The 11,940-nt window shown below is 33.4% G+C and overlaps 1 protein-coding gene and 1 non-coding gene across 3 annotated transcripts; both read right to left on the bottom strand.

Moving 5' to 3' along the window:
• Window positions 1–3,318: 3,318 nt before the first annotated feature.
• LOC11409614 (NADPH:adrenodoxin oxidoreductase, mitochondrial) lies at window positions 3,319–11,119 on the bottom strand. Of its 2 annotated transcripts, XM_003630715.4 has the most exons (13): window positions 10,809–11,119; window positions 10,611–10,715; window positions 9,715–9,828; window positions 9,558–9,611; window positions 9,351–9,467; window positions 8,778–8,887; window positions 8,626–8,699; window positions 8,072–8,133; window positions 7,688–7,886; window positions 6,965–7,025; window positions 6,536–6,603; window positions 5,316–5,458; window positions 3,319–3,887 (listed from the first exon to the last, which is right to left on the bottom strand). In XM_003630715.4, the coding sequence occupies exons 1-13, from the start codon at window positions 10,935–10,937 to the stop codon at window positions 3,636–3,638; spliced, it is 1,488 nt and encodes a 495-aa protein (XP_003630763.2). In that variant the 5' UTR covers window positions 10,938–11,119; the 3' UTR covers window positions 3,319–3,635. The 2 variants fall into 2 exon arrangements, with proteins under 2 accessions (XP_003630763.2, XP_013447319.1); XM_013591865.3 differs by lacking the exon at window positions 5,316–5,458 and having other exon boundaries at window positions 3,727–3,887.
• On the bottom strand, window positions 7,401–7,498 carry LOC112417604 (small nucleolar RNA R41). The gene has a single exon (XR_003008205.1). It is a non-coding gene; the product is annotated as a small nucleolar RNA R41 (small nucleolar RNA).
• Window positions 11,120–11,940: the final 821 nt, after the last annotated feature.

An 11,940-nucleotide genomic window follows, 5' to 3' on the forward strand; every position in this document is an offset into this window, starting at 1 on the left:
TTATCCACTCTCAAATTAAAGGTGAAAAATAATTTATATAGTATTTAGTAAAAGTGTGATGTAAGTCGATCAAGATCAATTAATGCGTGCAACTACGTGTTTTTTTTTTTTTTTAATTAACTGCACTTTTTAGCATTTTCCTTCTTTTAATGTAGATAATTTAGATTTGGATCCAAATTATTGGCACCTAATTGTGGCTTACATCTCCCTCTAAGTACTATGATTTAACTTATGAATCACCAGCAATATAATGCAATGGACCCATGCATAGATTTAGTGATTTTTTTGAATATTTGTTGTTTTGTTTTAATTGATTGATTTTGCTTTACTAATTGGCTAGTGCAGTGTACCATGATACCGTACAAGGACAGAGAATATTACCACTTCAATTCCACTAGCACCTGATCTTTCAAAAAGAGAGCTTTTAGTACATAAAGACGTTCTTTTCTGCAGAGCCAACAAGTTATTAATATATGAGGAAGCAGCTCACTAATTTTGTATGTTATTGACTTAACGCGGTCTCTTGATTTTACTTGTTCGGTGTTTATATGTTTGTGTCATTGCTTCAGTAAAGCTAATTTAGAAAATGTACAAAATAAGAGACAGAGTAAAACTACATAAATTTTAGGAAATAAAAATTGAAAATGATTCCCTAAATTTTGAGCCGCTATTAGAACAGTGAAACAATCCCTATGAGCTTAATTCAGTTGGTAGAGATATTGCATATTATATGTAGGGGCTGGAGTTCGAACCTTGGACATCCCACTTCTCCACAATTAAATTGTGTGAGCTCTAGCTACTAGACTACTTGACAAAAAAAAAAAATAAGAATTGTGAAACATGAAATTGTAGTAACACACTAAATGAAATAAATAGTATATACACTTTGCCTGTATTGTTGTTGACTTCATGTATAATAAGCATTAAGCAGCATGTATAATGAGAGAAAATCAAGTGACCAGTCTCCATCAGTCAACCGTAGTGGCATTGAACTTAAAAGTTCAGAATAAGGTGAAAAATATTACACTCTATCTTTTCCATAGAGCACCTAAAGTGGCTCATAATATTTTGCAATATAGAATGAGCTTGATTAAAAAAGATGGAAGCTATCAAAATCACTGTCTATGTCCACAGGGTGGAGACATTCATGAATCTGTACTGGGTAAATAAGTAACCAAAAGTGGTAACCCAACTAACTAACCAAGAATATTCATATGGGTAATTTTATGAGAAATTATATTGGTACAACCATTTGATGACAATTTTTTGACAACTCTCTCTTTCATACTTACATTATGTTCTTATTCTTTCAAGAGAAGTTGTCACGAAAGTTGTCTCAAATAGTTGTTCAAATATCACTACTCTTATTTCGACCACATCTGTCCGCAATTTTTCTCAATGTCAAGGATCTGATTGCAATCAGACAACCGTAACCAGAATTCAAAATCTTGTTTTCCGTTATACCATGTAAAATTGAACACTTTCTTTGTAGGAATATTTGAAAAGCAGTGAATGACGTGCTGGTGCAAGACTATGGAAGACTTTGAACATTCTATATTGGAAGACTTTGAGAGTTGAGCAGCCATATGAGTTTATGAAGAAAATTTAACAAATGCAATGCTTAGTGGAATTTGACTTTAGGGTTATAATTGACATGTGGATAGAAGCAGATATCAAGCTATGTTTCTTAATTACACCGAAGGGCTATGCTATCTCTCTATTCTATCTACATAACCATAAAGTTAAGAGTGATAGTGTTGACTTACAAGTTACAAGTGAAACTAATCATTTAGTTTTAATATAAAAAATAAAGATACTGATGTTGGAGAAAGACATGCCTCCATTACTTCCGACCTATTTTTTTAACTGGAGTATATATGGAGCTTGAGATAATGATTGGTATAATAATATAATTAGTTAATAAAGGAGTTTGTTGGTTTGTGAAATACATGGTTAACAAGATTAGTCTCTGACTGAATGGATCACAAACTAAATATTTAAATTAACATATGAATGGATTTTGCATAAAGTGTAAGAACTCGAATCCATTGAAAATACGATCATGTGACTAAGATCAGAGCTAAAGATTCGTATTCCAATATATTGATTCTTCAATTTTGATGATCGTTTCAATAAACATTTATATTGTATATCGTACCCAACTTTCTTTGAAGAAGTTTGATCTCATACATTTTGGTATGCAAAAAATTCATACAAGAACCCTACAAAACAGACAAAAATGGAACACTTGAAAGGCCTGAATGATGGACGTAGTTTAGAGCCATGCAAAGAGAATTGTGGGAATCCCATTTCTTTTCTAGAATGAGTCATGGTTTGTGGACTATATTTCATGTCATAACATAGAATTGAAATCATGTCCACTCTACTTCACCTCAGCCACTCAACTTTCTTCTGAATCATTTGTAAAGACAGAAATTTGATTTTCTAATCTCAGATAGGAACCAATAGATGAAAATCGGATAATTTACTTTTTAAGCTTTGTTTTTAATGGATTCCTTGGAATCACCAAAAACCAAACTGGGAACCTATTTTAGAGCGTTTAATGAAATAATCAGGCCTCCTACTACTGCATCTGCATCAACACACACTTGTTTCTTTGTTTCCTTTATAATATTGGATAGTACATACCCAAAAAAGGCACAAAAACAAAAGACTTGTCTTTTGGTCAGGAACTTATTATACAAAAGTTAGGATGCTAATGAATCAATGGTAACTGTGAGATAGAGAAATGTTTGATCACCCTGCTTTAGAATGATTACATTGCACGCTGTTAAGACAAAAAAAATGATGGATTTGACAAAAATCAATCTTGAATAACTATCTTAGGATCAGCACAATGAAACATAACTATGTAATTTTTAAATCCAATCAAACATAGCATGTGACACATTGAATTTATACCGTTGAATGAACCATAGTAAAATATAAGCCGTTAAATGTGATACACCCAGAATATGTAAGAATATTCTTCCTTCACAGGACACCGCATGTGCCTTACAGGCTGTGTTGGAACCATAGAGGCAGAGCCACCCAGACATAATCTTCAGAAAATCATTTTGTTGGGTCACTTCTTTTTGCTTTTTGGGTCCACAACGTGGGCCACTTCAAAATAAGTCAAACGTTATAGAAGATATGGTGGAGAGGCAATAATTTCAATCTGAAACAGACCGTTTGGTGATGGTCTACTTCAGTTTGGTTGATGTTAAGATCTTAGTGCATCATATCATATAGGTAGGTGAGTACAGTCTGTACTGCAAACTTTGCTTAATGTGTACAATGAACTATGGAGCAAATAAGTGTTCAATTTTTCAACAATTATTGTGAATTATCTTTGTAATATATCATTACTTATTTAATTTAATACAAAACAGTATACAGGGAATTGAAAGTGTCAATAAGAAAATAACCATGCAAATATCATTGCTCAACAGCTAAGTGTGCATGATTATCACTGCAATCCAAAACTCATGCTTCTTTCTGCAAAGAATCACAACAAAGATTACAACATTTCAGAAGAGAACACTTGGATAGGACTTCCTTGTTGACCAATGAGTGTGTAATGTGAAAGCTTTCTTTCAATTATTTGGTATTTTCTTGGTGCATGAGAAAATGTATCACGTGGAATGATCAGTTCCTTCTGAGGTAGCTGTCAGTAGTTCATTCCAGGTGGCTAGTTTTTCCCTAGGCTTGTTCCTTAAACTACCAAGCCTCTTTTCTTCAGAGTCTATTTTTTCCCAATCATTGAATGAAACTGTCCTAACGTTTCTATCATGCAAAAGATTGAGGAGACCGTCCCTGCCTGGTTTTGGTGCAGCCGTTGATGAAATCAAACCACCTTTCTCAAGGTCTTCTAATATGCTCGAAACCTACCATGTCAATTGTCAGCAGAAAATACAATACACTAAAAGTTGAGCAAAAAAAACTTTAGCTACCTCTCCCCCTTCCCTGTTGTTAAAAGTTGAGCGAAAAAATTAAACTAATACTAATGCTGCATACAGGTTTTTTATATGCATGATGGAACGACAAAGAACTATAGCTAAATGAAACCAGTTATTATTTTAACAATTAAGGCACATGATTGTCAAATCAAATTCTAAGCAAGTCCAATCATAGTCAATGTATGATGTCCTGAATAATGCGTTTAGAAGTGTGAAATAGGATTTTACAGTGAAGCGTGTGTGACTTAGATGACATAGTTGAAATGAGAAATTTGGTGTGATAGTAATACAAATATGGTCTCTAAGAAAACTGTGGTTCATGAAGTTTGTGAAGTTATATGTGTGATAGTAATACAAAATTAGCAGCTTGATGACAGTCAGTTTAATTATTACAAGAAAACGACAGTGAGAAACATACAATCAGTGTCCCCAATATCGCATCCAATATGCATGCTGCTGAAATAGAAGAATAGAACTCCAAGAGGAAAACGGAATGTTTCCTCGTGAAGTGGGATTTGGTCGACATTTGGAAGACCTTATCTAGACTAATCTTATAAGTACTTGTACTCAAGTTACAATACAGTTGTAAAATAACTTGCTTGAAATGGCTATATTTTAGTAAACTCCCTAGAATAGTTTATAAATAAGCATTATGTAAGCACCCTAGAATTATTTATTAAATAAGTATTTAATGTTCTCATCTTGCGGTGTTCTCTTCTCCCTCTTCCATATTGACCTAAGATCTACATCCTAGCTCCTCTGCCTCGAGGGGATTTTTCAGCCATGTAATTGCCATTGAAAGGACCTATTATAATCTGTCTTGTCCACTAATCTAACAAGGAAAGGATGGTGTAAATGACTTCTTGATGAACACACCTAGGACATATTGTGGAGAACTATCCCGGATCTGGGACATGGAACTGAAAATGAGAAAACAAGAGTTTGACTAGGATCAAAGCAATTAGAAAGTCGAAGAACTTGAATGAACTTAGAATTGGGAATCGAGAAATAAGGGTTTAAGAGGCTGTTGAAGCACAGCTCTGACACGATATTAGTGGTCAAGCTTAATTTAACTAGCATTAATGCTGAAGGTTCTTAATATACACATAGGAACAATGAAGAAGAACTTCAGGTACATAACATGAGAAAAATGAATTATATGTTTGAAGTCGAACCTTTAAAATACAGATCAAGTTAAATGGGTAATAACATAATTGCTAAAAGCTCACATTGAGCTCACTAACTCAGACTCAACTTCAAGAATTCTGATGCAAACATGAAAACTGTATGATTTGCTACTTCTGTCAGTTTAACTGTTATAGGGATAATATGGATAGAAAAGGGAGAGATACACACAGTTTCTTCAGCACAATATAGGTTTGTCGCAACAATTCCAGTTGGTCCTCTCTTCAGCCAACCACATACATACAAGCCCTCTTCAAGAACTGCAGTATCTGAAGTGTCACTCAACACTCGACCTTTATCATTTGGAACTATACCTGAAAGGTACCCATCATATATATATTAACTATGAGCTACTGTCAGATGACACATCTAGATACCCCAAAGCATCATGCTTGTTAATTCTAGGTCAATGTATGATTTTTTTTTTTTTTTTTTTTTTTTTATAAAGCATGAGGAAAGACTACAAAGCAGGAAGATCTGAATGATCCAATCCCATTAATCTACAATGAACAGAGGAAAGAAAGTAAATAAAATTGCATCATCACAAAAGAGCAACCGAATCCATCTACAAGTCCTATCTACATGGACCTACATACAGTGAATACACAAGTGCAAGTGGAATCTACAAATTTTGATTTTAAGGTTAGACATTTGGGCCATCCTACTGTTTTGTTTTCACTTAAAAACTTCTAAATCTCTGATCAACTGCTAAGGGTCTCTTTGCAAGACACCTTTTTGAGCTTATAGCTTATTAGTTCATACGACTAAAAAAGAGTCGTTTGGTAACCATCATTTTCTCATGAGCTTATAACTTATTTTCACTAGATAATAGCATTTTTGATAAGCTAATTCAAGTAGCATATAGCTTATGATTTTCTCTCAATTTTACCCCTGTAATCTCAATTTGAAAAAAAATATATATTAATTTTTTGTCATTTCATATTTATAAGCTAGTTCAATTACTAATTTTACCAAACACTACAAATTCAATCGGCTAGCTTATCCGCTATAAACTAGATTATCAGCTATTCACTATTTTTTACCAAACAGAGCCTAAGTCGGATATGGTCACAGTCAATCAAACAATATCAAGATCAAAATCCAGCCATTAGCAAAACCACGTCCTGGTAAAAAAATGCTGAATACTATTTTCAAAGAACATAAACTTCATATAAAAGGCTAAAAAATTGTTATAAATGTTATTTTAGATTTCATCCTAATTTTACAGTTAACCCGGAGGATCAACAAAACAACATTTATTTCCCAAGCCTGTAATCTTTACCGGATACCATTTTCCCAAAACATGGTTTTGTCACAATAAATAAATATCATGAATTAACAAGAATACGCACGAAAAGTAATTAAATTAGGAATACTCATTATTCATTCACCTTTCTTATGATCAAAAGGCAGGCCATCTACCGGTACTGATTTGTAACCAATGCTCTTAAGAACCATCCTACAAACAAGCCAGCAAGTGGCAATGTAATCAGTAAATACTCTGAACATTTTGTGATAATATCACAAGAATGAATATCTTTTGAGGCTGCAGATACTTTGATTATAATGATACCAGTAGAAAAGGTTTTGTGGCAAATGGTAAAGATTTTTTACAAAAAAAAATCTTTGTAATTTAATATGGTTTTGTAGTCAGTCATTTGCAGAACATAATGTTAATCTCTTTACTTTATATAGGATATGTAATACTGTAACAAATGAATCTTTGATTATAATGATACCAGTAGAGAAGGTTTTGTGCCAAATGGTAAGATTTTTTACAAAAAAAATCTTTGTAATTTAATATGGTTTCTTGGGTATACCCGCATTTTAAATCTTCAAATTCTCCAGTACCAACGGCAATTTGTTTTCCAGGGCCAACACCTATAAAATTAATTTGAGTAATCAAAAGCAATTCATTGCACAAGAATACCATAGGCATAAATGTGCTAGTCTTTAGCAAAGGTTCAACAAAAACTCATATTAAACAACATTTCTAACAATCAAAGTAGTGTATCTACGTACATTTGGGTTACCAGTTACCACAATAAATTTATGCCAAACTTTAACTATTGAACGTTTTGTATCATACTCCCTCCGGTCCTTATTATAAGCAGCAATTGACTTTTTAGGTTCATTGTATAAGTAATGTATCTAGTCTATATTTATAACGAGGTACATTAATTATTCAATGAACCGAAAAAGTCATTTGTTGCTAATAATAAGGACCGGAGGGAGTATTATGTTAAAAAAGAAAATTAGAAGGCAAAGAAGCATCCATTGGTAGTTTTGAAAATCACAAGGGAAATTTTCTATCCACTCATAAAATAGACAACTTTCAACATCGTTGCCTCCAAAAATACTAAAACATGTTCAACATAAAGAATAAAATCTAAAAAATATAAGAAATAGCAAGAAGACGAATAAAAGTGGGAAGGTGAAATGTTAATAAATTGAAGATAAAAAAAAGAGGCTGTATCATTGTTCGGCAAACAAACAATTGTATATTATATTATAAATTAAATTCTTATAAAAACGCAAATTACCTTTAAGAACTGTCTTCTCAAAGAGCACGCCAGATACGTGGCCAGTACTGTCTTTTGATTCTTGAAAACTATCTGGCTTACGGAAGAAGACAAAACGAAGTTGACGCTGGTTTAAACCAGCATGTATCGGTCTTGAGGTAGCTGCCTTGGATAGCAACTCAAAAATTCTTCTGTGTATTCGGTTGCTCTTAAGCTCTTCCTTTGCCAAATGACAACATCAATACATAGATAACATGAGTGAAAAGAATTCTCAATTTTCCTTTTTCAATTATAAAAACATCTACACAAAAACATCTAGATTCTGGGTAGAAGATGCAAAATAGAAAACTCGGGATGACAATCGGAAAATAACGATGAAAGAAATAAAATAGAATCATTTTATACCTCATCAGTTGGAGTTAGATGTAGATCAGATTCCTGTATGGAAACATCAAGATTCTTAATACCTGTAAATAAATGATGAAGCTTTGGTTAATGTTGTGAGAAAATGGTGTAAGACCAACAGTATATGGCAAGTAAATTTATTTCAAGTAACTATAACCAATACAGCTTAGGATGAGAAACCGATATAATATATCAGATGGTAAGCCAAAAAAAAATGATCAAGACCCCATTATTCAGTTCAAACAGTTTCCTTTACTAGCACCAGTAAGTAATATTAGCAAAAAGATACCAATAAGAGACTGAAATCGTGGAAATCAATGGAGAGTTAGAAGCCAATTTGATAGTGTAAACTAGCTATGTATAATGAGAAGTACCCGTTTACAAAGGAAACATCCATGTCTAACAAAGAAAATCATTATGTAGCACATCATATAGCCAACGTGGTCCCTTCCCAAACAATTCCATAGGACAACACCAAAAATAATCAAACAAATATGCATAAGAAAACTGAATGGGTAAAATAAACCTGGTATAGGATTTTATGGAAAAGTTACCTAGAACTTCACGTAGCTCTTTTGCGGTGCAAGCAGCTTGGGCTGGACCACGTCTTCCAACCAAATAAACTACCCTGTAGTATATTACTGATAAATAACATACTGAATATCAATAAAAATATTTGGTTGTTTCAAATAATGCAATTAAAAACCTGATAGAGCTCTCTTCTAATGTAGACAAAGCATGACTGGCAATATCAGTTGTTGCCAACTCTGTAGTAGGTCGCAAAAGAATTCGCGCAACATCTAAAGCAACATTCCCCTGAAATTAAATAAACCCATTTAACGAGAAAACCTTAATCGAAGTTAAAAATTAAATATGTGTAAGTTATCTAATAGGCTAGGATTTGAATTGTGGAATCAACCTCTTACAAATATGTGTAAGTTATCTAATAGGCTAGGATTTGAATTGTGGAATCAACCTCTTACAAATATGTGTAAGCCATCTAATAGGTTAGGATTTGAGTTGTGGAATCAACCTCTTACAAATACAAGGTAAGACTGCTTATAACATAGCCACAATGGGCCGATCCTAATATGTACCCCATCATGGCGGGAGTTTAATAGCACCAACTTACTTTTTGTATTTTGGAAAGTCAACTCCACAAGTATGTAATTAACATTCACTTACTACAGGTCTTTTCTTATGAAGAAAATGTCATAAAATTTGCTCAACTAAAAGTCTATAAAATTAAGGCATGTAAGAATACATGAGGTATAGTTACCTGACCAAGAATTACAGCTGTATCAATGCTCTTCAGGTCTGGATCAAGATTTCGTCCATCTGGGTGCCCATTATACCACCAAACAAATTCTCTGGCTGATAGTATTCCTTTTAAGTTCTGAGAAGACAAAAAAATGGGCATTTAAATAAAAGTAACAAACTATAAGTTATAATTCAGGAAAATAGCAAATCAGTAGATCAAACATACTTCTCCAGGAATTCCAAGACTTCTGTCACTTTCAGCACCATATGCAAGGACAACCTGCTCGAAGGCATGCACGAATTATCGAAAAGATGGTAAAACAGACGAATATGTACATTAACATTTCACCATTACCATAACAAATTCAGAATCAAAGTCTCACCACATGATACAGCTTGCGCAATTCAGCAAGAGATACGTTTGATCCAAGCGTCACATTTCCAAAAAATGAGCATCGTTCATGTTGCGCCACCCTTGAAAATTGGTTGACGACAATCTGTTGCAAGTTTTCTGGTAAATTAAGCTCAATAAAGTTACTCTCACCAAAGAAAAACATGGATAACCCCATCCCATTACCAAACAATAATAACACACAACCAAGCCTTTTGTCCAATACGTGGCGTCAAGTAAATGGGTCAAATGACTCATAATGTCCTCCCAAGTACTAAATCCAGAGATAGATTGGTTAGCACTAATTTGACATAGTTTTCCTTGGTCTTCCTCTATCTTTTATTATGACCATCCTCTGAATAAACAACCCTCCTTACTGGTGATTGCTTCTATAAATCTACAAAGGAAACTTTTCTAATTTCTACCATGGCAACCCAAAATGACCTACCTACCTTAACCCAGCATCAAATTAATAAAAAATGTTTTTTTTTTAAATATTTAACCCAGCCCTAAGATATTTGACAGCAGGCACATTAGTTTCTGGAATGCAAAAATCCCATCTCATTCCAAAAAACCACAAAATGTTATATGTTAATCCCAAAGAACTGATCATGACAAATATAGCCTGCATCTGTGATCATTCTTAAAAAAATAAAAAATAAAAACTTATGGAAATAAAGTAAAATTGTTTTCATGTAAGCTATATCTTAGAGAGCTTATGGAAATAAGCTGAAACAGATTATGAACATGCTTTCCATAAGCTCTATCAAACTATCTCACAACCGTAGTAAATAAGCTCAAACAAACCAATTTATACCGACCGACACTAAATTAGAAGTTCAACAGTTATACATGAATGCAGCAAAAATAATAGTAATAAAATTAGACCTTAGTTTCAGGGTGATCGGGTGCAACACCGGAGCGAACCAACCCGAATGGCGTAGGCAACCTATCAATGATATCAACTTGTGCTTGTTGACTTGCCTTCAACATCTAACACAACGCAATCAAACCAATTACACAATTTCATTACTCATTTTGAAAATTTCACAATCACAAAATCTAAAGTTGACAAAGCTAGCTTACCTTTTCGGCAGTGTAGCAACCGGCAGGTCCACTTCCAACAACACACACTCGCACAGGCTCTGAATGAATAATGCTCGAGAAGCTTCTACAAAGCCACCTTCTTGATTGGAAAATTCTCCTTTTTAGCATTTTCTTATCTGAAAAAAGGGGCTGGAGTAAAGACAATACGACAGTGCAAAGAGCGGCGGCACAGAAACGACGGCGCGAGGACGAGATTACTACGTACAGACGGCGACGTGAAGGATAGATTTTGGGCTTTGGCTTTTTGTTGCTCAAATGGGATTAATTTGGGAGACTTTCTTTTCCCACCCTACTCACGAGTGTTCACTACACATAAAAGAGTCGGATCTCCGTCCCAGATTGTACTATGTTTTAGGCATTTCATGCTTAATTAATTTTGTGTGAAAAATAGATATTATGAATTATTTTACAAAATTGTCTTTTTTTTTTGGTCAAGTAGCCTAGTGGCTAGAGAAATTCACCTTAAAGATGAATAAGTGGGGTGTTTGGGATTCGAACCCCAGCCCCTGCACAAATTGTGCATTATCCCTTACAAAATTGTCTTTAATAAATGGTATTGGATATAATAGGAAAAATAACATTAATATTTCATTGATATTGTAAAGCGACATATAATTTGAGACAAATTTTTTTTTCCTAAAGCGACGTACAATTTGACATGGAGGGAGTTGTTAAATAATAAAGTATTGGACTAAGTTATTGAACTTTTATATTAATAAGTTAGAGTCCGCTAAATTTATTATATATTCTCTCATAACCTTTTGTAATATTCAACTATTGTTCTTTTATAAAACTCTAACCGTCTTTATTGTTATCGTTCTCTCTTTCTCTGTTTTGTAATTTATATTGTTAACAGGAGTATTCTACTTCAATAACATCAACATCATTTATCATTTATTCATAACAATTTCAACAATGTAAAACAAAAACAATAGTAATAAATAGGCTTAATTGATCATTTGGTCCCTTAACTTTATTCTTTTTTTCGAATTGGTCCCCTAACTATTAAACGTTTCAAAATGGTCCTTTATCTATGTTTTCATCATCAATTTGGTACTATTTTATTAGGAAAATGTTACATAGACACCCTTTATTGCCATACACCCTTGTA

This window comes from Medicago truncatula, chromosome 8 (genome assembly GCF_003473485.1).
Source record: "Medicago truncatula cultivar Jemalong A17 chromosome 8, MtrunA17r5.0-ANR, whole genome shotgun sequence".
NCBI lineage: Eukaryota > Viridiplantae > Streptophyta > Magnoliopsida > Fabales > Fabaceae > Medicago > Medicago truncatula.

Excerpts from the sequence above, each read along its gene's own strand:
- LOC11409614 (XM_003630715.4), bottom strand. The coding sequence starts at position 10,937 with ATGCTAAAAAGGAGAATTTTCCAATCAAGAAGGTGGCTTTGTAGAAGC. Across the intron at positions 9,829-10,610 it reads CCGATCACCCTGAAACTAAG|ATTGTCGTCAACCAATTTTC; the intron begins GTCTAATTTTAT and ends AACTTGCAACAG. Across the intron at positions 5,459-6,535 it reads GCCTTTTGATCATAAGAAAG|GTATAGTTCCAAATGATAAA; the intron begins GTGAATGAATAA and ends GGTACCTTTCAG.